This window comes from Sceloporus undulatus, chromosome 2 (genome assembly GCF_019175285.1).
Source record: "Sceloporus undulatus isolate JIND9_A2432 ecotype Alabama chromosome 2, SceUnd_v1.1, whole genome shotgun sequence".
Taxonomy (NCBI): domain Eukaryota; kingdom Metazoa; phylum Chordata; class Lepidosauria; order Squamata; family Phrynosomatidae; genus Sceloporus; species Sceloporus undulatus.
The window spans coordinates 167,416,141-167,441,697 of NC_056523.1; the positions used below are offsets into that span (position 1 = coordinate 167,416,141).

The following is a 25,557-nucleotide window of genomic DNA, read 5'->3' on the forward strand; positions in this document are numbered from 1 at the left end:
CTGATCTGCTTTCCTGTATGCCTACACAAACGAGCTGTCACTCTCCAAGGGGCAAAAGAGTTGGGCAGAAAAAAAGTGGCTTGAAGCTGCCTTTTCTGAAGCCACATTGAAACCACACCAACCGCACTGCTGGCTCCCAAGGCAGCTGGAGTGCTCATGTCATGACCACATGATATGGCTTCAAGCCAGGAAGAAGCAGAAAACAGCGGCTTCTTTTTGAAATGGCTTTTCTCTGCATAAGGCTCCTAGAGGGCACTTTCCTGCTGGCTTCAAGGCATGTGTCATCTAAACGCCACACCTTCAAGTCAGCCTGAAAGCACCTCTTTTTGCCTGTCTGTTTAGCCCCCCAAGTTTCAGTCCCTCTTTCAGAAATCACATCTCCAAGATCTGGGATATTTAGAGGGAAAGAGAAAAGGGAAATGCATGTTAACACATGGGCATGAATGCTAAGCCAACAGATTCTGAGCATCCTGACCAAATACACTTGGATTCTTAAGCTATATTTTGAACTATTTAGAATAGTAATATCCTGCAAAGCAAATTAAGATACTACACAAAAGGCAAATGCAGGACTTTTGCAGTTTAAATTGATGATTAGGTTGGAAAGAATAATCCCTGGATGGGGGTACAGTACACTCTTCCCAGTACACAAAACATCTCTCTCTATTTTCACTAGTGAAACACTGTAGGGAATGTGACACATTTACATAGGGGTACCATCAAATCAAATCCAAACTCTCACAAGAAGCCAAAATTATTAAGGTGAAGCGATCATACTTTGGATAGATCATGAAATGACATAATTGATTGGAAAAGACAATACTGTTCAGTAAAGAGGAAGGCAGTAGGAAGAGATGAAGACCACATTGCAGGTGGATGGATTCAACCAAGGAAGACCTGGATCTGAGTGGTGAGACCTGAGCAGGGCTGTTGACGGCTGGAGCTTTTAGAGATCATAGGATTACCATAAGTTAAAGCAAATTAAAATACAAATAGCAAAAACAAATCATCATATGTTTGAAGAAAGGTCTACAGTGCATATTTTTAACATGAAATGACAGCATGGGGGGGGGGAATTGTTCATTCTCATGCATGGTAATCTAGGAGTAAATCCAAATGTATCCAAGTGAGCATTTTCCAGAATAAATGTGGACAAGAGAGCAACTGCGCAGGATAAATCATAGGCAGTAAGTGTAGAAGAACCCAGGTGGGAGGAACCATCGAATTAAAAACTTCAGGATCCTTGCAATTCAGGTCAGAAGCTGGGCATGGGATGGTTAGAGGGGGGGGGGGAAGTAGACCAGCACCAGAGATAGCATACATCTCCTTTTATGGAGACCAAGCCAAGGGAATGGCAAGTCACTGGATTTAATCCCACCCACCAACCACCATCATTTGACAGTACCACTGTCTAAACACTCTATGGCAGAGCAACAGTGGAGCAGTAGAGGTTTCCATGGGGTCAGACGGAGAGATCTGTGAAATCCTATGGCTCCAGACATTATCCCAAGATCACAAAATTGGGCCCATGTCCTATATGTATTTGGTTTTGTTGCCTCTAATTATACTTTCAGAAATTTCAGCTACTATTTGTCTTGTCTTATAGAAGTCTCACTGTGATAAAGCATTCAGAAGTCCCACTATAGACTATAACAAACGGAAAATGAGTTGGTAACCTTAGAATTTGGAAATGACATTGAAAGATTCCTTCAAAAAGTGGTACTAGCCATGGCTTTAAAACTACAGCACTAATACTTATTCTTTGAAGACACATTACTCCACCAAAATGCTATGGTAAAAATGCTTTCTTTAAAAATAAAAAAAGAATAAAATTATGGCATAATATATTGTGAAATGCCCCTGAAATACATTCAACTTTCATCTTTGTAACAACTTCAAGTTTATTCTTGCTTTTTTCTTCTCTCTCTTTTGCTTTAAAATGGGAATAAAATGTGCCTTTAAAAGCACATTTGTAATCCCTTTGGATTATTTTTTACAATTTTCCTTGAGTAAAAAAAAAACATTCTTCTTGTTTTGAGGTAAATTATTTTCCTGAGTAGTTAAAAAAGAAAAAAAAACGCACTACTACATACTTTACAAAAATAAAAAGGAGGCTAGTTTATTCAACAATCTACAGTTAAGAAAAAACTCTCAAACCCCTTCCCTTAAAAACCCACTGATGCCATCAGCCTTAACAATTATACTCTTGATGGCTCTAAAGAACATCAGGGGTATCTCCCTGGAAACAAGCCTGAATTAAGATATAATACACTGAATGATCCATAGTGTGATACCCATGCGACCAAACAGAAATATCCAGGAAGTGCGTTATGGAAAAAGGAACTGGGGGGTGGGGAGAGACCTGTCTGAACACTTTACAATGCTGGTATGGAAAAGGGATGACTGGGGAAACAGCTTAATAATAAATAGATTATCCTGAGTTCATTGAGCAACTACTTTTTCATTAACATAGAGACCCAACAACCACCACACAGTCAAACTTTCAGACATTTTTAGAAAACAAAACAAAACAAAATGTAGGCAAATCAATCTAGGGAAATTCTTGCATCCAAGAGGGTTTGACTTTTCTATAAGACTAGAACAACTCCTCACCCTTCCCCTGTTTTCATAGGCATGCCTTTAGCCCTTCAGAAATGGGAGCACTGAGGGCAACAAAGCTTTCAATGGGAGATTCCCAAGCACCCAGCAGCTTCCACTCTAAGAGGCCCCCAGATGGTCTTAAAGAAGAAATGGGCTACTTTTCACTAATGCCGTGACCCGTACATTTTATCCCATTCCACATACAAATCCAGCTCTTTCTGGGAGACGGCAGGGTGGATCTTGCAGAAAATGCTTTCAAAATCTTTGTAAGAGGTAGGCTGAAGCTGGCCTGGCAAGCCATGCATCTTATTTGCCCCAGCCTGCTGACAAAGCTGAAGTAGCTCGCTGCCAGAGTAGCTTTCAGTCAGTTGCACAATGGAGGCCATTTCCCTCTCACTGAGGCAGTAGTTTTGCTGGGCTAAGGCGTGGTGCAGGATCTGCCGCCTGGCAATGTTGTCTGGTGGGGAGATGTAGAAGCGCTTGGCAAACCTTCTCTGGGTGGCTTCATCCAGGTTGCCAGGCCGGGTGGTGGTTGCTATAATAACCACATTCTGCTCACCTGAGGTAGCAAGGTTATCCATGTAGGAAAGCAGCTGGGACTTCAGGATGGTGGAGTCTTCCAGGAGGGATTCCACATCAGTGAGGAGAACAACAGCTGGCTGGCGACAGTTGGACACAAAGAACGTTGTCTGGAGGATCTTCTCTGCTTCAGCCTTCCACTTGGAGACCAAGGCTGTGCCACTGAGCTTCAGCAGGGTGGATCCCAGCTGGGTTGAAATACACCTGCTCAACAGGGTCTTCCCTACGCCACGAGGGCCAAACAGAAGGATGGTTTTGGGTGGTCGGCTTGCCCCAGTGTAGGCGCCTGGCCTCAGGATGGGCCACACCAGCTCTTCCTCTATGGCAGCTTTGACAGAGACTTGCCCAGCGATGTCTGTCCACTGCACTGGGGGGCCACAGTCAATTATCTTGTTGTTCACCAGTTCTAGAATGAAAGGGTCCATCGTTTTCAGTTGTTCTTCTACTGTCTGGCTGCTGCTGTCACTACTGAATGTTGGTGGTTTGGGCTGCATTCTGAGAGCAAAGGTCTCTCCTTCCCGCTCCCCATTTGCAGCTGGAGGAGTGAACTTCTCAAAGCTCTCACTTGGCCTCAGTGGGGCTTCGCCAACATTGTAAGCTGGAGAGACAAGGCCTTTCATGGGTTGGCTATTGTATTTCCCAATGGGCTCCTCTGAAGCCACTGTTGCCACTGCCACTCCTGCTCCTGTTGGCCTTTTCCCGCTTTTGAAAGGCACCTCCGAGCTGCGGTTGAATCCATTCCCTCTACATTCACCACTGTCGGACATCTGATAAGGGGACTTTGGTTGTTCATAGCTGTATTTGCGATACCGACCTTCACTATCATCCTCATCGCCAGTGATGTCAAAGGCCTTTCTTTTCAGAGAGCTCCCAGACTCACCACTGAGGGGTGGCACCGTTAGGGGGCTCTGGTAGCTATATCCAGGGACCACAGGGGGGCGGGAAGAAGGGGGGATGGGGGTGGGGGCTGCAATACCTGAGGGTAAGTAAGAGGCTGATGGGTGAGGAGGGTGGATGGTACCATAGCCAGGCTGAGGTGGGTAGCTGCCAGAGGCATAGTTGTACATAGGTCCTGAGGAGCTGTAACCAGGGACAAGTGTGGTGGAGGGATGGTTCGGCTGCAGGAGGCCTGAACTGTGCAAGGCAGATGGGTGTGGAGGAGGAAGCGCTGAGGCAGGCTGGCTGCAGTAACCTGGTGGCAAATAGGCTCCACTGTAGCTGGAAGGATACTCCTGAGGAGGTCCAAGGCTGCCAGAAGCTGTGGGGCCTCCACAAGTGTTACTGGGATAAACTGAGTCAGACAGATTACTGGAGACCACTGGGGAAGTACCAAGACTGTTACCTGGGGTGACAGCAGGAGGTACAATCCCCTTGGAGCTGGGCAATCCATCATGCACTGGGGTCAGAGGGTAGACCCCCTCTGAACTGTGTGTCATTGGCCAGGGCTCCATCTCTCCCTTCTGACCATTGAGAGGCCCAAAGACACCATCCCCATAGGTGTTGATTGCTGATTGTCTGTCATAAGGAGAATCCAGTACTCCAGAGTACTTCTCAGCATACCTCTTCAATAGGTTGGAAGCTGTCAGTGCAGAGATGTCATCATTGGCCCAGGCATAGTTGAAGCGCTGCCGGTTGCTGTGGTAGAGGTCAGACTTGTGGGCGGGTGAGGAGGTAGTGGAGGAGACATCAAGGTGCTGCTCCGGCCACTGATTCAGGGGCTGAGCATGCTCCGGTGTCCAGTGCATTTTTGACAGAGCTGGGGAAAGAGTAATCAAGAAAATAAAGATTAGATATATTAGGGAAAGGGGTCCAATAAAGAAATGACACACTGAAAGAGGTTTGGGAGCCTTATTGTACTACTCTCTGTCACTAGCACAGGTACCCAGCTTCACATAGGTCTGCTCAGTTTGGCATACCATGACAGTCCAGAAAAGCTATATAATTGTGAGAATTAGATCCAATATGCCCAGCATTGTCTCAAGAAGCCGTAGCCACTGGGCCCCTTTGGCATAACCAGTGCTATGATGTAACCTCACAGCATTCTGAAGGAGGGGTCTATTCCCTCAATGCCCATAAGAGGGCTGCCTTATAGCAGAAGGAAGGAGGCCACTCTTCATATTACTATTCTTGGCTTCAAACTACATCTACTGCAGGACTGGGAACCTACAGCTGCATGAGCCCTAGGTTGATTTTTCCTCCCCCACCCCTAGTATTCCTCAACTGTTGCACTGTACCCTGAATGGGCACTTTGGAGGCCACAGCACCACCCCCTTCAGCAGTGGTTTGGGTGGATGGGTAGCCAGGGCAGGAGGGAGGACAAGGCAGTTCACCCCACACACATACAATGGGTGATACTAACCTCAGTGATGCTACTGGCCTGGCTGCTGATAGGAGCTACCTGCAGGGAACACAGAACTCTCTTGTTGAAACAGCTTTAAATAGCTGGTCTGTTTCCAGGAAGAATGCAAACCACTATATGGCTTGGGTCCAGGCTGTCTGAAAGCTGTGTCTCTTTCTATAAACCTCCCCAAGTTTTAGGATATTCAGGGGAAAGCTTTCTCTCAGTCCCGCCACCATCACAGGCAGGTTTGATAAGAACACTGTAGACAGCCTTCTTGGTTGCTGCTTCCAGGTTGTGGAATTCCCTCCCATGGGAACCTCTCCTGGCTCCTTCTCTCTTCTCTTTCCACCAGCAGGCCATGGCCTTTTTATTCAGGCAGGCCCTTGGTAATTCCTCTGGCAGAAGGGCTTTTAATGCCCCTGTCCTTTCATCTTCTTTTTAATATTCTAAACATGTTTCAACTTGTTTAAACTGAATTGTTTAATTGTTTGTTAACATCTAGTAGTTTTTTAGTGGTACCTTGCTTTTAATTGGATGTGAACTGCCTTGGGCCTTGTTGAAGGAGAAAGGAAGGATATTACCTAATTACCTAATTAGTTAATTAGCCTCTGGATACTTTGCTGAGGGAGGAACTGAAACCTGCTGCTGGCTTTCTCTTCATGCATTTACATGGAGGAAGGGTGGCAAATGGAATTGATTTCATATTGATGCAGCCCAAAAATGTTCAAATCATGGTTCTGCATAGATGGAAGACAGAAGAACCTGGAAGTCATTATTAGTGAAACTGACTTCAACAAATTATGAAATACCTACAACATTGGTCATATGTTAGAAACTGGGATACTGTAAAATTGGGAGAAGAGGAGCATGCTGTCCCTGCTTTGCTCCATAAGTAGTTTTATGGCCTTCTGTATACAGGTGGTGGTTTCTGTTAGAGGAGAACCTCCTATAAACTCTCCACTACAGCTGGGTCATTTCCAGTCTTTGGATAATATGAAGAGCCTCCATAGATAGTATGGGCTCTCCTCTTCAGAAAGTCGTCCTCCAAATGTAGAAGGCAACCAATAAAAACAGAGATGGGGAGACAGGGAGGCAGGGCTAGTTGTCTTTTCTTTTATAAAGCCAGAAGCAATTTTAGTCATTCCTAATGAGCCTTTTCTTCCATCAGTTTAATCATTTTCGTCATACATTTCTTTAGCATTTTCTCATTTCACGTCAGTTTTGAGATGAAGCAGCCTTGGTATACATATCTGGCAGGTAATATTAAGCGCATCCTAGAAATATTAAGGACATCCTAGGAAATCAGAATTACTCTGCAGCAAGGAGATTCACTAAAAGTGAATAATTATAATTTTAATTATACTGTACTGTAGTTGTTTGTATTTGTAAGTTGCCTCGAGTCCTAGTTTTGAGTAAAAGATGGCATATAAAAGCAGATGAGGAGGAGGAAGAAAGGGAAGAGGGAAAGGAGGAAGAGGAGTTATCTTTTTAAAAATATATACCTAGTTTCATTCTAGTTATGCCAGCATTTAAACAGAGAATGACTGTTGTGTTATATCTCTGTTTTTATTGCTGTTCGGTAGGGGGAGGGGGAGGATATGGATGTGGGGAATGCTTCAGCTGGGGAGGCAGAGGGTAACTCCTGCACGAGCGGAGCTCCCATTGAGGTGGTGTGGGGCAGGGGGAGGTATGGCGGTAGGAGAGCGGACTTGCGTTACAGAGGAAGGCGAGATCGATGCTTAATATCTATCTCTCCTTCCTGTCCCCCTCCTAACCAAAAGAACCTGAGGGTCACTCCAACTGTGCCACAAACCCTGTCTCTGCTCCTGTGCAATGCCAGGTCCATTAACAACAAGACCCACATTGTCCACGATCTGTTAGCAGATAGCAGTTGCGACCTGGCTTGCATTACTGAAACCTGGCTTGGGCCTGAGGGGGATGCTGTGTGGGCTCAGGCCCTCTCGGCCGGGTTTTCAGTGAAGGACCAATCCAGGTTAGGTGGGGGGGGGGTGTTGCCTTGGTACATAAGAACACCTTGTCTCTCACCAGGAACCACATCCGTCAAACTTCCTTCATCGAGTGTATTTACTTGACCCTGAAGGCCAGGGACAGTCTAGGGATTTTGTTGGTGTATCGGCCACCCCGTGCGCTAACAGACTCCCTTAACGAGCTGACACAGTTGGTCTCGGAGCTGATGTTGGAAACACCCAGGCTACTTGTCCTGGGTGACTTCAACATCCCCTTCATGGCCAACTATATTCCATCCGGTGCGGCTCGGGAATTCATGGATACCATGGCGGCCATGGGCCTGTCCCAATTGGTCTCGGGTCCGACGCATTTTGCGGGTAATACACTTGGATCTGGTCTTTTGTACGGATGCGGAAAATCCGTGGGCGGAAATAACTAACTATTCACCCGTCATGGACGGATCATTCTTGGTGGAGGCGAAAATCAAGGCTTCTACCCAATCCCCCGGGGGTGGTGGACCTATTAGAATGGTCCACCCCTTGAAGGCTGATGGAACCCAAAAGGTTCCAGGAAGCCTTAGAGGGGCACATGGTTGGAAATGACGGCGACTTGTTGATGCCTTGACTGGTATCTGGGATACCGTTCTCTCTAAGGCTATACACAGTATCGCTCCCAGCGCCCTCTCAGACCTGCTTCCAAACGAAAGCCCTGGTCTACGGAAGATCTCGGGCGAGGGAAGCGGGTCCTTCGACGGCTAGCGCATCGCCGGCGGAAACCACCTACGCTTAGCCGACAAGGCTCTCCTAGACCGCCTTTTGGAGGACTACGGAGAGGCGTACGAGCAGCTAAAACTCATTCTATGGTGCTCGTGTTGCGTCCGCGGAGTCGCGTCCAGTAGAGTTGTTCAGGTGGTCAGGGAGCTAACTCAGCTCCCTCCCACCCCGAACCAGTCCTTGACCTTCTAGGCCTGCTTTGACCAATTAACAACTTCTTCGGGTATAAAACCTCTCAGTAAGCGAGGTCTTAACGTCGGCATTGGGCAGAACCTAGAGTAGAGGTATCCAGAGCCTCCGTGGACTCCATTAAACTGGGATCAGTTTGAGTCGGTTAGTACCGATGATGTGGACAAGATCCTTAGAAGTGTTTGGAAGACAACCTGCTCTCTCGATCCCTGTCCCTCATGGCTAGCGGCTCAGGGGGGACCGGTGGTAACTTCATGTTACACCGGATCAGAAATACATCTTTGAGGGAGGGCAATTTCCAGCAAGCTTGAAATTGGCCGTAGTAAAACCGCTGCTTAAAAAGCCTCCCTCGACCCCCGATGATAATAATTATCGGCACGTCTCGCTACTGCCATTTTTGGGGAAGGTGATCGTAGTGAGGGCGGTTGCAATCCACCTTCAATCAATCTTGGATGAAACTGGATTATCTGGACCCATTTCAAACTGGCTTTCGGGCGGGCTACGGGGTTGAGACGGCCATGGTCGCCTTGGTCGATGATCTCCGTCTGGGGCATTGGACAGGGGAAGCGTGTCCCTGTTGGTGCTCTTGGACATCTCAGCGGCTTTCGATACCATAGACCCTGGTATCCTTCTGGACGCGCCTAGAGAGGTGGGTGTCGGGGGCACTGTGCTCCAGTGGTGACCGGTCCTACCTCTCTGGAAGTTCCAGATGGTGCAGCTGGGAGACGTGTGCTCCGATAAGAGGGCCCCTTATATCTGGGGTCCCTCAAGGAGCCATTCTGTCTCCCCTGCTTCTTCAACATTACATGAAACCGCTGGGAGAGATCATCCGGAGAATGGGGCGCGGGGTTATCAGTACGCGATGACACCCAAATAGTCTTCTCTATGTCTCGACTGATGCAGTGACTGGGGATGGCATCATCTCCTCGTTGGCCTGTCTGGAGTTGGTAATGCGGCGGATGAGGGAAAACCGTCTCAGTCTGAATCCGAGAAAACGGAGGTGCTTGTGATAGGTTCTCCTGGCCGGGGATGGCGGTGGTTCCACCTGTCCTGAACGGGATCACCGCTTCCTGTGAAGGACTCGGTACGCAGTCTGGGGGTGCTCCTTGACTCGTCGCTCCACCTTACATCTCAGGTGGATGCGACGGTCAGGAGCACTTGTTATCAGCTTCGGCTGATACGCCAGCTGCGTCCCTACCTGGGCCGAGAGGACCTTGAAACGGTAGTACATGCTCTGGTAACCTCTCGCTTGGACTTCTGCAACGCGCTCTACATGGGGCAACCCTTGTACCATACCCAGAAGCTACAAATAGTACAGATATGGCAGCCAGACTGGTTACTGGCATATCCAGAGCCAGTCATATACACCAGTACTTAAAGATCTGCATTGGCTGTCTATTGCTTCGGGCGCAATAAAGGTGTTGGTTATCACCTATAAAGCCCTCAATGGCTTGGGCCAGGATATCTCGAGGACCCGCTCGTCCCCATACAATCCGCCCCGCACTCTCCGAACATCTGGGCAGCAGTTATTGAGGGTTCCAGGGGCCAGACTAGCCTCTACACTTCTAGAGGACTTTTACCCATCTCGGCTCCTACCCTCTGGAATTCTCTGCCCATTGAGCTCCGCTCGGCCACCTCCCTGGTCCAGTTTAGAAAGGGCTGAAGACCTTTTATTTAAGCAAGCATCCCTGATGCAAGCCCCGAACCTCTCCCCCCCCCCTCCACGTCAGCAGTGGCAGCTGGCCGGAAAGTGTTTTTTTTTTATATATGGTATATGTGTATGTATATATGTATTTGATATGCCCTATGTTTTAATCTATGGTGTACACCGCCTTGGTTTTCAGAGGGCGGGTTAAAAATAAAAACTATTATTATTTATTATTATTATTATTATTATTATTATTATTATTATTATTATTATCTCATATATCTGGAGGGTGCCTGAAGACCCCAGACAGCATTAAGCTTCAAACTAACCATCAAAGATTAGTCATCCATATTAGAACCAGTGGGGGGAATTGTTAGTTTTGTGCTGGAACCCTGAGGCTTCATTTAATTCACTGACAATGCCCCCGATGTCGCCCTGCTCCAAGAAATTCAAAACCTGCCCCTTTGCAGGTGTGAATATCAAGGCATTTGGGAAATTCCGTGGCTCCTTGACAGCCCTTCCACGACGCTCCACCAGCAACATTATGCTGGAGGGCAACAAGGGTCAATTTAAATGACAGCCCCCAGTTCGTCACCCATTGACGACTGCAGGTGTGGGGACTATTTAATAAATCCAAGGGAGGACAACTGCATTCATAATGTTGTTTTGAAAAAAATAATGGCTAACATCCCTATTGCAGTTATGGATTAATAACCTAGAGTTACAGATTTTAACTGACCCTGTTCAGACAATACTGCAAAATCACATCATGGCACTATTGCCATGGCAGTCATGGCCTCTAAGCCTGCCTTAACAGCCAGCGTTGCACTGAACGTTGTTGATGTCTGGGTGCGAGAATTATCTTTTCAGCCCCACCTGTAAGCAAGCCTGCAATAATCAGAATAGCCCCCCCCCCCCATTGCAATTCCTCATCACAGCCTCACTCATTGGAGAGGACTGGAACATCTTCCCCTTGCACCCCAACCAGCAGCTGAACAGATCTCCATTGAGGGTTGCCATCGCGCCGGACCGGGAAACGGGAAATGTAGGACAAAATTTTCCAATGTAGGACACACGAAAATGTGTCCTACATTAAAAATTATGTCCTACATTTCCCTCACAATCGCGGCGGGCACGGCGGCTTAAGGAGGCTTTCCCTCCCGCCTGGGCCCCGCCGCATTGGAGGCCAGATCGGGGCCTCGCCTCGTTCCTGGCCCCCGAGGAGGCCAGGAAAGAGGCGAGGGGCTCGCCGTGGCTGGCGAAGCGGCCTCGCTCCTCCTGGTCCCGAGGAGGCCAGAAAGAGGCGAGGGCTCGCGGCGAGCGCGCGGCCTCGCCTCCTTCCTGGTCCCCGAGGAGGCCAGGAAAGAGGCGAGGGGTTCGCCGGCGAGCGCCGCGGCCTCGCCTCGTTCCTGGCCCCCACTGGGACCAGGAAGGAGGCGGAGCAGGCCGGCGCGATGGCGGGGCTTCGCCTCCTTCTTGGCCCCCGCGGGGCCAGGAATGAGGGGAGGCTGCAGGGAGGCGGGGGAGGTTGGGGCGGCTGTGCCCAAGAGGCGCCGCCTCCCTGCCGCCTCCTCACCTCAGGCCTCGCTGCCTCCCTTTTCCTCGTTGCGACCCATGCGCGGTGGAGGAGGAGGAGGGCAGCGAGGGCCCCGGGTTGCCTTGCACCCCGCTACAACACCGGCTTTTCCCGGTTTTTGGCTGCACCCGTGCGTGACCGGGCAGGTGCCGCCAAACGCGGAAAAACCGCGGTTGCACCGCCGGTTTGGCAACCCTACCATTGCGTTACTCCTGCTGTTTAAAGTCATTTGGGGGGTCAGGCCAGAAGACATTACTCAGGTCCAAAACATCTGAAGAAGTAATCCATTCTGAGATTGATTTAACTGCCTGTTCAATGCTAATAATCTGGGAACTGAAGTTATTTGTGGCACCAAAGATCACTGACAGAGAAGGCTAAATGTCTCACAAAAACTACGTTCGCAGAATTCCCTAGCATTGAGCCAGGGCAGTTAAATGGTCTAAAACTGGATTATTTCTGCAGTGTGTTTTGGACCTTATTTACAACATCCATAACTAAGTAGTGATGTAGGATATTGGGGTGTGTTTTAGTCGTTATACTTCCTTTTTGTTCATTTTTAAATTTTATATTTAAAATCACTTAAATACTGAAAACCCACCTCTAAGAAAATATTTTATTGTTTGTTTGTTTGTTTCCTGTCTCTTGCCACAAAAATGGGGAATGACTGCAAAGAAGACATGAGTAATGTTTAAGTATAACGATTAAGCATTGTCCATTGTATCAAAAAAAACTACAGGAACACAATTGGAGAGGGAAACACATTAGGTTGGGATAACATAAAGCTGCATTTGCAATGAAGAAATAATGCATTTGACACCAATTTAACTGCCCTGGCTCACTGTATGGAATCCTGGGATTAGTAGTCTCTGTCAAAAAGGCTAAATATTCATAAAAACTACAAATCTCTGATTCCATAGCACTGAGTCATGGCAGTCGATGTTCTCACTGTACAATGTTCTCACTGTAGCTGCACTCACAGTGGAAAACTAGAAGTCAATGATTGATCTCTTTTTCAAGGGAAGCTTCCATCCAGGCCTAGACATCTCATTGCAGCTCCCACTCCTGATATCCAATAAATTTCCACAAATCTGCAATGATTTGACATTGATTCAAAAGAGATTCCCCCTAAACTTTGGGATGTTTTTACTGTGAGCTCTGCTCGCACAGTGGCATGGACTGTTTCATAGGTAGGAGGACTCTCTCTTGGAAGCTTTTAAACAGAAGCTGGTGGAATCTTCCGAAGTGTTTAGTTGTGGATTGCTGCATGCAGGGGTAGGATTAAATAGCCCTTGTGGTTCTTTCCCAGTCTATGGTTCTATGATTTGAGCAACTCCTTCAGCCTTGTTTTATTTATCCTTTGAATTTATCACTGGTTCTTGCTACATTTACTCATGTTTCCACCATTATGGAAGGGTGTGTTACGTGATTGGATTTTGTTGTTTGTTCTTTTTGAAGGGTTACATGCCTACCCTAAATTATGGCTTGGGGATGGAAATTAATGTAAAAGTGAAATCATAAATTTAAAAAACTGGAGTCGCTGGCTGCCTAACCAAGTGGCAATGTTTCTTACCGAAGGGCTTTTGCATTTCTGTGCCACAACAGTCAGTGTGGATGCAGTTTGAGTGTTGGACTATGAGCTCTGAAAACCAGGGTTCATTTCCCAGCTGGCCATGAAACCCACAAGTGGACCTTGGGCAAGTCACATGCTCTCAGCTCTCAATGGAATGCAATGGCAACCTCCTCTAAACAGCCTTGCCAAGACAGTGCTATGACAGGTTCACCTTAGGGTCGCCATAAGTCAGAAATGACTTGATGCACCCAACAACAAACGCTAACCTAAAGGCACCAACCCCATCATCATCATGGAAGCAAAGCAGGTGTGCCTCATTAGTACTTGGATGAGAGGCAGCCAACAAATACCGGTGCTGGAGATTTTAGAGGTGAAACTAGCAAAACCCCCTCTGAGTATTCTTTTGCCTAAGAAAGCCCTATGAAATTCATGGGGCCGGCCATAAGCAGATAGGCGAAGGTGCATGCACACACAGAGAGCCTATTACAGGGCCAGCCATGACATTAAACTCGCAGGCCCCTCTCCTCCATTTCCTCCCTCCCAGAGCCCCAGGGTCCCCTCTCCTGGCTCAGCTGCTCTATAGCAGCAGGCAGGCAGATGAATGACACACAATGAACACCAGGCATGCTGGGGCCGTTTTGCTGGATGCTAACAGCACATCACCAGTCTCCGACTTAAGTAACTTTAATTGTGCTGGGCTACCCCTGCCCATGGCTTTCTCATCCTTCTGATCTAAATGAGCAAAGACATTTCAGGAGCCTTGCTGAGGGTTAAGGAAATTCCAAAACCTGGGAGCTCCAGATTGAGGAAGAGAAAGAGAGGAGAGGAGCAAGGGCACTGTTTGTGTATGTGTGTGCCCCATCCAGAAACTGAGCACATTATGCAGGCACAAGGGCTCCCACAACCAAACCGACACTGGATTTTGTGGCTTCAATCCTACATTTTCAGTGCAGCTCCCATCACTTCTATTGTTGGGTGTGTTCTGTGTCTGTGTGTATTCACTCTGCCACACCCTCCTCTCCACGTGTCCTCCTCTTCTATCCATTCAAAAGGCCTCAGGGGGAATGCTTATGAAGTGGGGGGGGGGGGTAGGGGGAGTCGCCCTTCAGCCTTAAGCCACTTGTTGCCACAGTACATTAGATTACCTAATGCTTTAATTTGACTTATATGGCATTTGTCTTCCACTTTAGATATCAAACTTACACAAGAGGATTTAAATGGCAGCTTTAACCAGGCTTTCTCCAACATCCTGCCCTCATTTACTCACCATTATAGTAAAGTGCTACAATAAGCGGAATATCTGGAGAGCGAGTGGTGTCCCCCCTCCTCTGCTCTCCCCACTACCCCATGCAACCCCCACCAAATAAATAAATAGATAAGTAAAAGCAGGCACTCCGCAAGAAGAGCTTTATGTGGAGTGGGGGTGGGTGGGGAGGAACGAAGACCAGGCTATCCCGTAAACACTCACTTTGGACACCCTGGCTAAATTATGCAGGGGGGACGACGGAGGGTGGGAAGGAAGGGAAATTGTTGCTCTTGCTGAAATGATAGTGGAATCACCTCTGTATCAGGGACAGCAATGGCAGCAAGCTATTAAATCAGGAGACATTTCATGACCCTTGAAGGAGGAAGAGTGCTCTTAGAGGAAGTGCCTATGGGCATAAAGTAGACAAGGTTATTGTTTGACTGATGCAAGGCAAGGCATTGGCTACCATAGGTTTCTTTGGACATGAATAGTGGCATGACTCAAAGAATGTGTGCTTCAATGAAAGGGAAAAAAGGCATGTGGTTGCTGCCCCCTTGTCTTTCTTGTTAGCTGCCTTCAAGTAAACTTCGACTTATGGGACCCTAAGTATTGAGAGACACTCCAGTTACCCTATCTTCAGTTTGTCCTGCTCAGGTCTTGAAGATCAGGGCTCCTTGCCTACTACGCTAAAAATCAAAATCAGGTCTCAATTCAGAGGTTATAAAAATTCTAGATGCCCACGAAGACTGGACGTAGTGTCAATCATCTGGGATCTGAAAATAATTGGTTGTGTGAGTGGCTGGTACTTTGGTGTATTCATACCTCCATGTATGTATCAGATAGACAGATACATCCTTTAGTTCTAGTGACTAAAATGTTCTGGTTCTCCAACTGTGAGTTGTGTCTCTTTTAATTTCAACCATCCCACCCACTTCCGGCTTCCTGACTTTGCCAAATGAGTTAATCAATGGCTGCGTGACAATGCACCATTTGAATCATGATCCTCACTTGATGCTCTCTTACGTCCAGATCTTCAGGCACCTGAAGTTAAATTAGGCTCGATTGTTTTGTTACACACGACTAGACTGTCAAAATACTGATGATTCACTTAGAGGGTTACATGTCAGCACTTTCCAAATGATGCAGGGGAAGATCTTGGGAGGAAAAATCTCAGTCCTCTAGGAGTGATACCAAAGCAAAATAGATTTGAAAGCCACATGCAAAACGAAAGCACCCCTAACACCCTTTGTGTTGTGATTGGTGCCCTAGTATAGACTGAATTCTTCACTAAAATGCTTCAGCACTTCCCCTCTTACAAATATTCTGTGGGGGAAACCTCACACCCATTACTTTTGTAATGATGGTACAGGATAAATACTTGTAGTTAAGAAAAATGACTGATCTTCATATTGCACATCCATAAAAACATGTATCTCGGATGTCAAAATAGCACCAGACTTCTTTCCCTTTGAATCAGAGATTCTGCAGCTTTAAAACAAAAAAGCAGTCCTGTTACATTTATACAAACGGTATCCAGTCTGACTTTCCTCAACGGTCTGGAGTGGCATTATTTCCTGGAATTCTGTGTCACAGCACCAGAATTTTTTGGGGGGGGGGGGAGGGGGGATAATTGTTAACCAGATTAAACATATAGGCCTAAATTTTAATGTTAGATCTTTCCCAGAGTAGAATACTGAACTCAAATTAAATTTCTACCTGTTGGCTCACCATTCAAAAATTGATTCAATGGGTCTTACTCTAATTGCAGATTAATCAACAGAATACCAGCTAGAGTTTATAACTAGGTTTCAGAATTAGCCATTTATTCCTGAATTTCACTCTTTACTCCCTGCTATAATTTTTACTTTCCAGTTTTCCATTCAGAATGGGGTAACATACTTTTTTTTTTCTCTCTATCTCCCAAAAACCGTCAATTATACGTCTCCTCTTCGATTCAAATGATAGCAAGGTATAGAGAAAGTGGTGGAAAAGATCAACTAGAAGAAAAACCATGTTTCTGTTACTAAAAGACACGTATGAAACATGCCAGGGGAAAATGCTAGGCTTCAGCATGATGCAAGACAGGAGCCCTGGTGGCGCAGTGGTTAAACGCCTGTACTGCAGCCATTCACTCACAAACCACAAGGTTGCGAGTTCAAGACCATCAAAAGGGCCCAAGCTCGACTCAGGCTTGCATCCTTCCGAGGTCGCTCAAATGAGTACCCAGACTGTGGGGGCAAATTGCTTACTTGCTAATTAGCTTACTTGCTGTTCACCGCTATGATCTTTGGAATAGTGATATATAAATAAAACAAATATTATTATGATGATGATGATGATGATGATGATGATGATTGATGTAGAATAGCTGCCCACCTAACTTGCATCCATCTTGCAAGCTTACCACCTAATTTGGAAACCAACCCTTTGTGGTTGTTTGTTTGTTGTGTGCTTTCAAGTCCTTTTTGACGTATCGCGACACAGGCAAACCTATCAGGGGATTCTTGGCAAGGTTTATCGGGGGATTTGTCTCTTCCATCCTCTGAGGCTGAGAGAGTGTGACCTGCCCAAGGTCACCCAGTGGGTTTCCGTGGCTGAGGAGGAATTCAAATCCTGGGCTCCAAAGTCTTGGTCCAGTACTGAAACCATTACCATGTTTGCTCTTTTTGTTCAAAAGGATAATTAATGCACACACATTCCCCACTAAGAGCACTCTCCATTTGATAGAAAAGCAATCACCACTGCATATAAGTAACATTGTGTGTGATGTGTATACCGTGTGTGCACACCTAATTTCCCTAATTCATCTTCCAATTCTATAGAAAGAACACTTGCCCACCATTGTGTCTAGGTCACACACGTTTATACCTTCAGAAAAAGGGGCTTCCTCCTTCACTAAAAGGAGAGATCCTTCCGGCCACGAAAGTTAATGAAGCATCCTTAGATAGCTATGCTCGGCACAAATTATTCCTTCACCCTGCAGTTTTCTTGAATCTCAGGTCATTTCTACCCTTCTTTCTATACAGGGGTAATAGAGCGCTAGACACAAACTGCAATTCATGTACCCCATGACATATTTCAGGCTATTCCAACGTGGTGCCTGCATCTCAGAGTAATGGAGGCTCTTGTAATTAAGCTTTTTCTAGGTTTTTTTCTAGATTTAAAGGTTGGTGTTTAACAAGAGCCTGAGCCCTAGCTATGTTTAGATGAATCAGAACAGAGGCTTTAATTTCCTAAGGAAGCCTTGGAGTAGAAAACCTTATCTCACAGAAATAAGAACAGCAATGACAATGTGGAAGTAGAAGTTATACTCTAATGAGTATTGCTAAAGGCTGGCTATGCACACCTAATCATGTTGAATTTCTTCATACTCAGTACAGAAAAACAACTGCCACAGAATATAACCTTAAAGCAAAGCAAATCTGAGTTGCCCTATAACTCCTCGGACTGCTGATTTGGTCATATTATCTTTTGGGGCTTACCACTGTAGAAACAATGCAGTTTGATGCCACTTTTTGTGCTGTAGCTCCAGCCTATGGAATTCTGGGAATATTTTCAAACTGTGGATGGTTATCTGTTTAAAAACTCTGTGGATAAAGACTCTGTGGATATGGAGGTCTGCTGTATTTTCATTTCACATATTTTTTTCTTAAAGGTTTTCTGTGCATAGGGAAGAAGAATTAAGTTGAGACCTAACCCATCTACAGGCAGGGAATATTGAAACATTTCAGGCTGCAATCCTATACACCCTTACCAGGGAGTAAGTCCTATTAACTCTGTGCCGACACCTATATGGGTATCACAAAGGGAAGTTTCCTAAAGAATTACATATATTTTTATTTAAAAAGATGGGCTCAGAAATATTTTAGTGGAAAAGTGGGTTTCAATTAACGGAATAAATAAAATGAGTATCCGGCCAGTATTTAGGAGGGGGGGGGGAGAAAATAAGAGGAACCCTGGCACCACGTGTTTAACAATGAGGGTTATACCCACTTGAAACAGCATCTCACATGGAAGGAGTAGATGTCATCCTTGCAGTTTCTCAACTAAGGATGAGTTGCCCGCTTTGGAAAAAATACATTTTAACAAAATCACTTTTTTTTTTTTTTTTTGGAGTTGATTTTTATATTGAAATGCAAGGGCCTTGCTAGAAGCTCAGGCTTTCTGGTGCTAGAGAAAGAACAATTCATGCGTGTATGTTTTTCCAAAAATCTCTATTGACCAGTGAGTGGAAACAGACTCTGAGATGGGGGCAATAAAATATAAAGAGTAAGGAACACACAAAATGAACAGTCAGGGCAGCTTGTTGAAGACTAGAAGCAAAACCAGGTCCATACTCTTATATTTGTAAATAAATAAATAATAATAATGGGATGGAGGGGAAGAAAGAGGAGGAGAAGAGGGAGTGGGGAACCAATTTATATGTTTCAACTGGGGGGCCCAGAGGGAGGGGGGAAGTGCAGCATTTGAATGAAACGTGTATCCTCCCGAGAGGCAGTGTTCCGCTCCCTTGGCATTGATGAGAAATTACTGTCCAGTGACCAAATGGCATGTCAGTTTCCCACCCTCTTGGCGCCCCATTATCTAAAGAGCAAGACAAAAGGAAGAGGGGGGCTGGTCAGGAGAATCCCCTTGTCCCCTCACACTCTAATTATGGAAAATCTGGTTAATCTATTCAGGAGCAACTATGAACTGGGTTTTGTTTGGGGGGGGTGGCATAAGAAAGCTCTTTGGCTAAGGCTTACAGCAAAAGGTTTCCAACTGTTCAGTGTTAAAGCGGGTGCCCTCTCCTGCATCCACACCCCTGCGTGCTCCCCAAACGGGCTGTTCTTCCACCACATAAAGTGTACAACTCCTCTATGCTATTTTCTCCATTCAAAAACAAACAAGCCTTTGTTTCTTTGGGTTTTTAGGGCTATTCGCGTCATGTTCTAGAAGAGTTTATTCCTGACATTGTCCAGCATCTCTGGCTGGCATCTTCTCTGATAAATAAACTCTCTCTAGAACGGCCACATTGCCTGAAAGCCCACAAAAACTATGATGCTGGCCATAAAAACCATCGACTTCACAAAACAGCCTGTTCATACTTTCAACATGCATCCTAAGGAAGCGGAGTCGCCCTTAACCAGCTGCATTTATGAACAGCCAGTCTTTGCTAAGAGTTCATACCATGCAAACACACTGTGCAAACAAGCCACTTTCTATACTTCCGATGTAGCCCGGTTCAAATATACCAACGTATCTTTCTGTGATTTCCGGTAGATAGTACGAATTTCTGACCCCATACTTAATCTGTAATGCAGCAACAAAATCTTCTTCTCCCCACCCAACCCCCAATTACATAGCTGAAATTTAAAAGCTTGAGAAGTCAGGAATGTGTGAGCAGTAAACGATGAGTCTAATGCTGGAAGGACTGGAACTCCCTTTAGTTCTTCTATTCCGAACAGATTCCTGGGCACACATGTGATATTCTAAGCAGCTAGTGGATGTTGCATTTCTAGGAGGAAAACAAAGTAGATGCCACCCAATTGATCACCCCTGTTATTCACAGTCATATCAGGATTAAACTTATGTACAAATGTAATGAATGCTTCACACAGCACCTATGCACTGTAGTGCACAAAACATGGTAAGTGTCATACATAAACATGGCAAATGAGAAAGACCACTGAGAAAAGAGACCTGCCCTATAGCTGTGTGTCAACCAAAACATTACCGAATTCAAAACTGTCTCTTGTGTCCTTTAGAGGATCTTCTAGCTTGCATTGGGAAGGAATAAAAGGGGCTTCCTTCAAATCTGAACTCCATGCGCTATGCTTTCTTTGCAATCATGTGAGTGGGGAAAGGGGTTGAGAATTAAAAAGGAAACAGTGCTTTAGGATCCATCCAAGCGCTTTAAATCTCATTTTTTCATGCTTCTCTCTACCAAAGTTAAGGCTTGTAAAAGTAACTATGGCAGGATACAGACTGTCTCCCGCCGGCGCCATTTGCTCCGTGCGGGAGCCGCAGCAGCCAAACCGCGCGGCTCCCGTGGAGCAAAAAAGAAGCTCCATTTCGGAGCTTCTTTTGCGGCCACTTTATGAGTCGCGAGGGCCGTGGCGCATTCGCGACGTCATAGGCGCCGCGACACATCTGGACGCTATGCATCCAGTACTAAACATGGCACCCCCATGGGAAGGGGCGCCGCCATGTGTACGTATTCTTACGTACTCGGGTTAGGGGGGTGCGGAAGCACCGCCCCTTCCTAACCCTAGTACGTATAAAAGACGTACTATATGGCGGTTTGTATCCCGCCTATATTTTGGAAACTGTGGCCTCCATTGTCTGTCGCTTGAAACAATTTTTCTTAAATTATTATGTGTTTCTGCGTACATTACATATCAATGTCATAATCTAAGCTTCAAATAAATATTCAAAGAAAAGAGTTTTTGACATCAGGACTTCTCCTCAGTCCAGTATAATGTAGGTGAACTTCCTGATCTTAAGTTCAAACATTCAAAAGGGTTCTTTGTTTGTTTCTGACTAAGACCATTCTGAAAATTTTGAATTACAGGCTGAGTCTCCCTTATCCAAAATGCTTGGGACCACAAGTGCTTTGGACGTTAAAAAAAACCACTGGGTACCTGTATTTGCCTATATGTACATAATGAGATATCTTGGAGATGGAACCCAAGTCTAAACACAAAATTCATTTATATTATATATACACCTTATACACATATAAGGTAATTTTATACTTTTTAAATAATTCTGTACATGAAACAAAGTTTATGTACTGTATATTGAACCATCAGAAAGCAAAGGTGTCACAATCTCAGCCACTTATGAAAAAAGTTTTGGATTTTGCAATACTGTATTTTAGAATTTGGAATTTCAGATAAGGGAGACTCAACTGGTCTTAATTTTATATTGTTTGGTTGACTGCTGTACCAAGAGGCAAACCATATTTTGACCTCCACAGCAGGAGTAGACAGAAGACCTCATATATTTCTGGGTAGTTTGCAAAAGGTTTTTTTTAAAAAAAAATCATAATTAATTAAAACAACAACAACAACAAAGCTTTCCCCACTACCTCAGAAACAGGCTGTTTAAGAAAAGAGGACACTTGAGGAAAGCCTAGAGGTGATTTTTGTCATTATACGTGTGCATCTTATTCTACATGTATGTCTTATCCTCTGGCCAGTTTTTTCCTGTTGGTGGAACCCAAGGATCTAGTAAAAATAGATTCCAGAAGTCAAAAGATAGTACAGTGTATATCCATTTACAAGTAGTGGTACAGTGAACAATGGCCATCATCCATTTGCTAGAATTCACTCCTATTGCAGCCTATGTAGAATTTAGTCCTGTTACACTAAATAGGACAAAAATGTATACCGTGTATAGTTTTTAAGATTTCTTTTCAATTATGACTGATAGGGAACTGATAGCCACCTTCAATCCTCTGCTGGGAGAAAGGCAGGATATAAATTAAACAAATAAATAAGCTTCAGTGCAAGAGCATGCAATACTGTAACTTTTATCTGCATCAGTTATATCCACTCACCATCTAATAGTTCTGGACATGTCAGTGTTGGTTCTTAGCTATAACAGCCAGAGCCCTCCAAGGTCTGAATCCAATCCTCTATCCACAATTACTCTCACAAGGCTCCCAGTGGAGTCATGGAAATAAATGGACCAGCACATCCCCATAGCTTACTGGTCTCTTGCACCCTGCTTTCACTGAAGCTTGCATGACATGAGATTGGGATGCTCTGTGGCCTGTTCTCATTTTGCCTAGCAACTCACAGATTGATGTCCACCAAGGACGTGTGATTACACACTTGCATATACTTTGCAGATCATACCAAGATGGGAAAGCCAATTATTAAGAGAAATTTTGTCAATATATTCCAGCAAGCTCATCATGCTTTCCCCTTGGCTCAGTATTACTTTCCTGCACATGGCTTTGCATAAGCAACAGCAATTATTTGCAACTAACACAGTTTTCTTGCATCTACAATAAAAACTTCTAACATAAGGGATTTGCCTATTTGAAGCATTTAACAGAATAGCTATTTAGCCACTAGTGTTTCTCCACCCCAACCCCAGGTTATCCACTCTGTACACCATACCAAAATAAACCATTCCTTTCTGTGCCTTTCATGGAAGATGGAGATTCTATCTCTCTCCTCCTCCCCCTTCCTCTCCTTGTCCCTCCTTCTCTCTCTAGATGTATGCTGCATCAGTAAACAGCTTGCTACACTATAGGGGGGGGATCCTTTAAGGGTACATACCACAATACCTACCATTACAAACACCACTAAGCTGCATGTCTAACTGCATGTACTCTTCCCCTTTGCCTTGCCATTCTTTGCCACATCGGAAACACACAGGCAAGAGCAAGGGCTGCCTTTCCTCAGCATTTTATAATCACAAACATAATATTTCTAAACCAAAACGTTCCATTTTAATCTATCATGGCCTACTCCCACTTTTTAAAAATAAAGTCACTGTATCATCATCATAATTGTTGTCATCTAAACCATGGTATTACCAATCACAATGAAGAAGGCTGATCCAAAAATTGATTTTGCTAGCTTAATTTTGGAATGACTTATTTCATGTTGTGATGGAAATATATGTCTCTCCTCCCATCATGAATTGCATTGTATTGTTTATCTAGTCAACTTGTAGTGCAAAGATAGAAAACTGAACAGCAAAATTAGAATGATCCATGCCAAGTGTCTTTCCCATCACCATGTATGGGAATGAGAGCTGAACAGTGAAAAAGGCTGATAGAAAGAAAATCAACACATTCGTGATGTGGTGCTGGAGAAAAGTGGTGAAGGATGGCCAAGAAAACAAACGAATGGGTCCTAGAACAGATCAAGCCTGAACTCTCCCAGATGACTAAAGTGAGGCTGCTGTACTTCGGCCACATCATGGGAAGGCATCTATCTAGAAAAGATAATAACGCTAGGAAAGGTGAAGGGAAGTAGAAAGAGAGGAAGACCACATATCAGGTGGACAGACTCAGGAGGTCAAGGCCCTGAGCCTATAGTATGTGAGCAGAGCAGTTGAGGACAGGGGGTCTTGGAGAGGTTTCATCTACCAGGTACCCATGAGTCAAAGTCGACTCCAGAGCAACTAACAATAACAACAAATGTACTCCTGCCATCAGTCTGGCTGCTACATTTTGCGCTAGCTACAGCTTCCAAACACTTTTCAAGGGCATCGGCCCTCAATGGAGACCAGGAGTTCTAAGATGGAGAGAACAATTTTTTCTCTGCTTACTTTTGAGTTTCCCAACTCCTCTCCACTGGCAGGACCACAATGCCTTTAAGAGAATTCAGCAGATAAGGTGTCACTCCATTGCAGCATTCTGGACATGCTTCTTTTAATGCATATTATCTTGTGACACAACCACTGAAGGGACAAGACCAATCCTGCTGGCAAGCAGATGTGGAGATAGGGTGGTGGAGAGAAGAGAGAGAAGAAAGGTGGATACCATGCATGTTGTCCTCTGTTCCACATGTGCCTTTTACTACACTGAACTATTTGCCCAAGAACCTTAACATTAGACTATCCTGTGAAATCAAGTAGCATCAAATTTAAAGTACAACATACTGAGAACTGAGCTACGAAGAATGCATAACATATTCCCATATTATTTAAAATAATATTTTTTTAATCTCTAAATTTGAGTATCACAAATATTTTATATCAGTATTTCTAACATTTTAAAAATGATCTTTAAATATACAAATTTAAAAGACAGGTACAGTTCAAACTAATCACCACAAAAGAAAGAAGAGAGCTGCATCAGAATGTGCCTATCCTAATTTATACAGAGAGATATACATTTAGAAATAATGACTATAATTTAAATAAGAAAACATATTATTATAGCAGAGAAAACTATGACCGGCTAACCAGCTGTGATGGATTCCCTTCTTAGGGTTCCTTATATTTAAACAAACTGGGCAACCCTTCAAACAGGATGTCAGATAGAGAAGAGGTTAGGAACATCTGTCCCTGGAGCTGAATTCAGTTGTTCATGGGCTCCCAATGCAGTCCCTCCAGGGTTCTGAAAAGGGCCAATCTCTTTAACTATGGCCTGATACAGGCACTTTGTGGCGTGGCGGCAGTAGTTCTAGAGTTAGGGACCGTGCACCAACCACACAGTCCCTAATCCTAGCATGGTATGGTGACGGTTTCATGGTGGTGTCCCGTCCACACGGGCGCCGCCATCTTGATGTAATGGATGCATAGCGTCCGTACATCGGCACACACTGCATACCTCACGAGTGAGCCATTGGCGTGACCTGGGCGCCATAAAAAGAACCCGGAAGAACCAGGTTCTTTTACTCCGGAGGGACGTCATGAGGTTTAGTGGCTGTGGTGTCCCTCTGGAGGGAAACAGACCGCCAGCAGGCCGCCATTTTGGGGCGGTCTGTCCTAGGCCTATGTCACCATCATTCACAGTTTCTCGGTTTTTCTAGAGGTATCCTTCCCCATTCTTAGATTGTATGTTTCTCCTAGAGTACTGGCAGTAAGAGCATGAAGCCCAAATATGATGATATTTGTGGTCCCATTGTTTTTTGTGTTTTTTGTTTGTTTGTTTTGGTGCCTTCAGCCTTCTGCATCACTTGGCCCTCAAGAGATGGTATGAAACTGGATTTGGCCTGTGGGCTGAAAGAAAACCCCAGTCTTGAAAAGGAGGGTGCCTTCAAGCAGGCAGCTGTCTTCTGCAAGGAGGACACATGGCCATCTAAATCGACTACCTCTGTCACGAAACCACATCTTAATCAATTACTCTTTTGCCAACCCAGTGAGGAGATTTATCTGTGAGCACCAGAACTGTGGTGTACAAGCACAGGGAGATATACCACGCTTTGTGCATTGACTCTAGGAAATATGCTTGAGTATGTGAAGAGTGGCCAGAAGATTAGAACAGGATTTTTTTGTTTGTTTTGCAGATTTATAAGAGGTCCCATTCTAAAAGTGGAATAAGTATGCTCTAAAGAGAAACAGAACTAGTAGCAGTTACATTTCTTCCAAGCAGGTATCTTTCAGATGGCTAAAAT

The 25,557-nt window shown here is 45.1% G+C and overlaps 1 protein-coding gene across 3 annotated transcripts in view; it reads right to left on the minus strand.

The window, feature by feature from the left end:
- Positions 1 to 296: 296 nt before the first annotated feature.
- Positions 297 to 25,557, minus strand: part of FIGNL2 (fidgetin like 2) — an 87,326-nt gene continuing 62,065 nt past the window's right edge. For 2 of the 3 annotated variants that reach the window (XM_042449211.1, XM_042449210.1), the window contains one exon: positions 297 to 4,936. In XM_042449211.1, the coding sequence (XP_042305145.1) occupies positions 2,766 to 4,925 (2,160 nt within the window). In that variant the 5' untranslated portion in view covers positions 4,926 to 4,936 and the 3' untranslated portion in view covers positions 297 to 2,765. Of the gene's footprint in view, positions 4,937 to 23,764; positions 24,107 to 25,557 lie in introns of those variants that run through there. The other variant, XM_042449212.1, reaches the window with a different exon arrangement.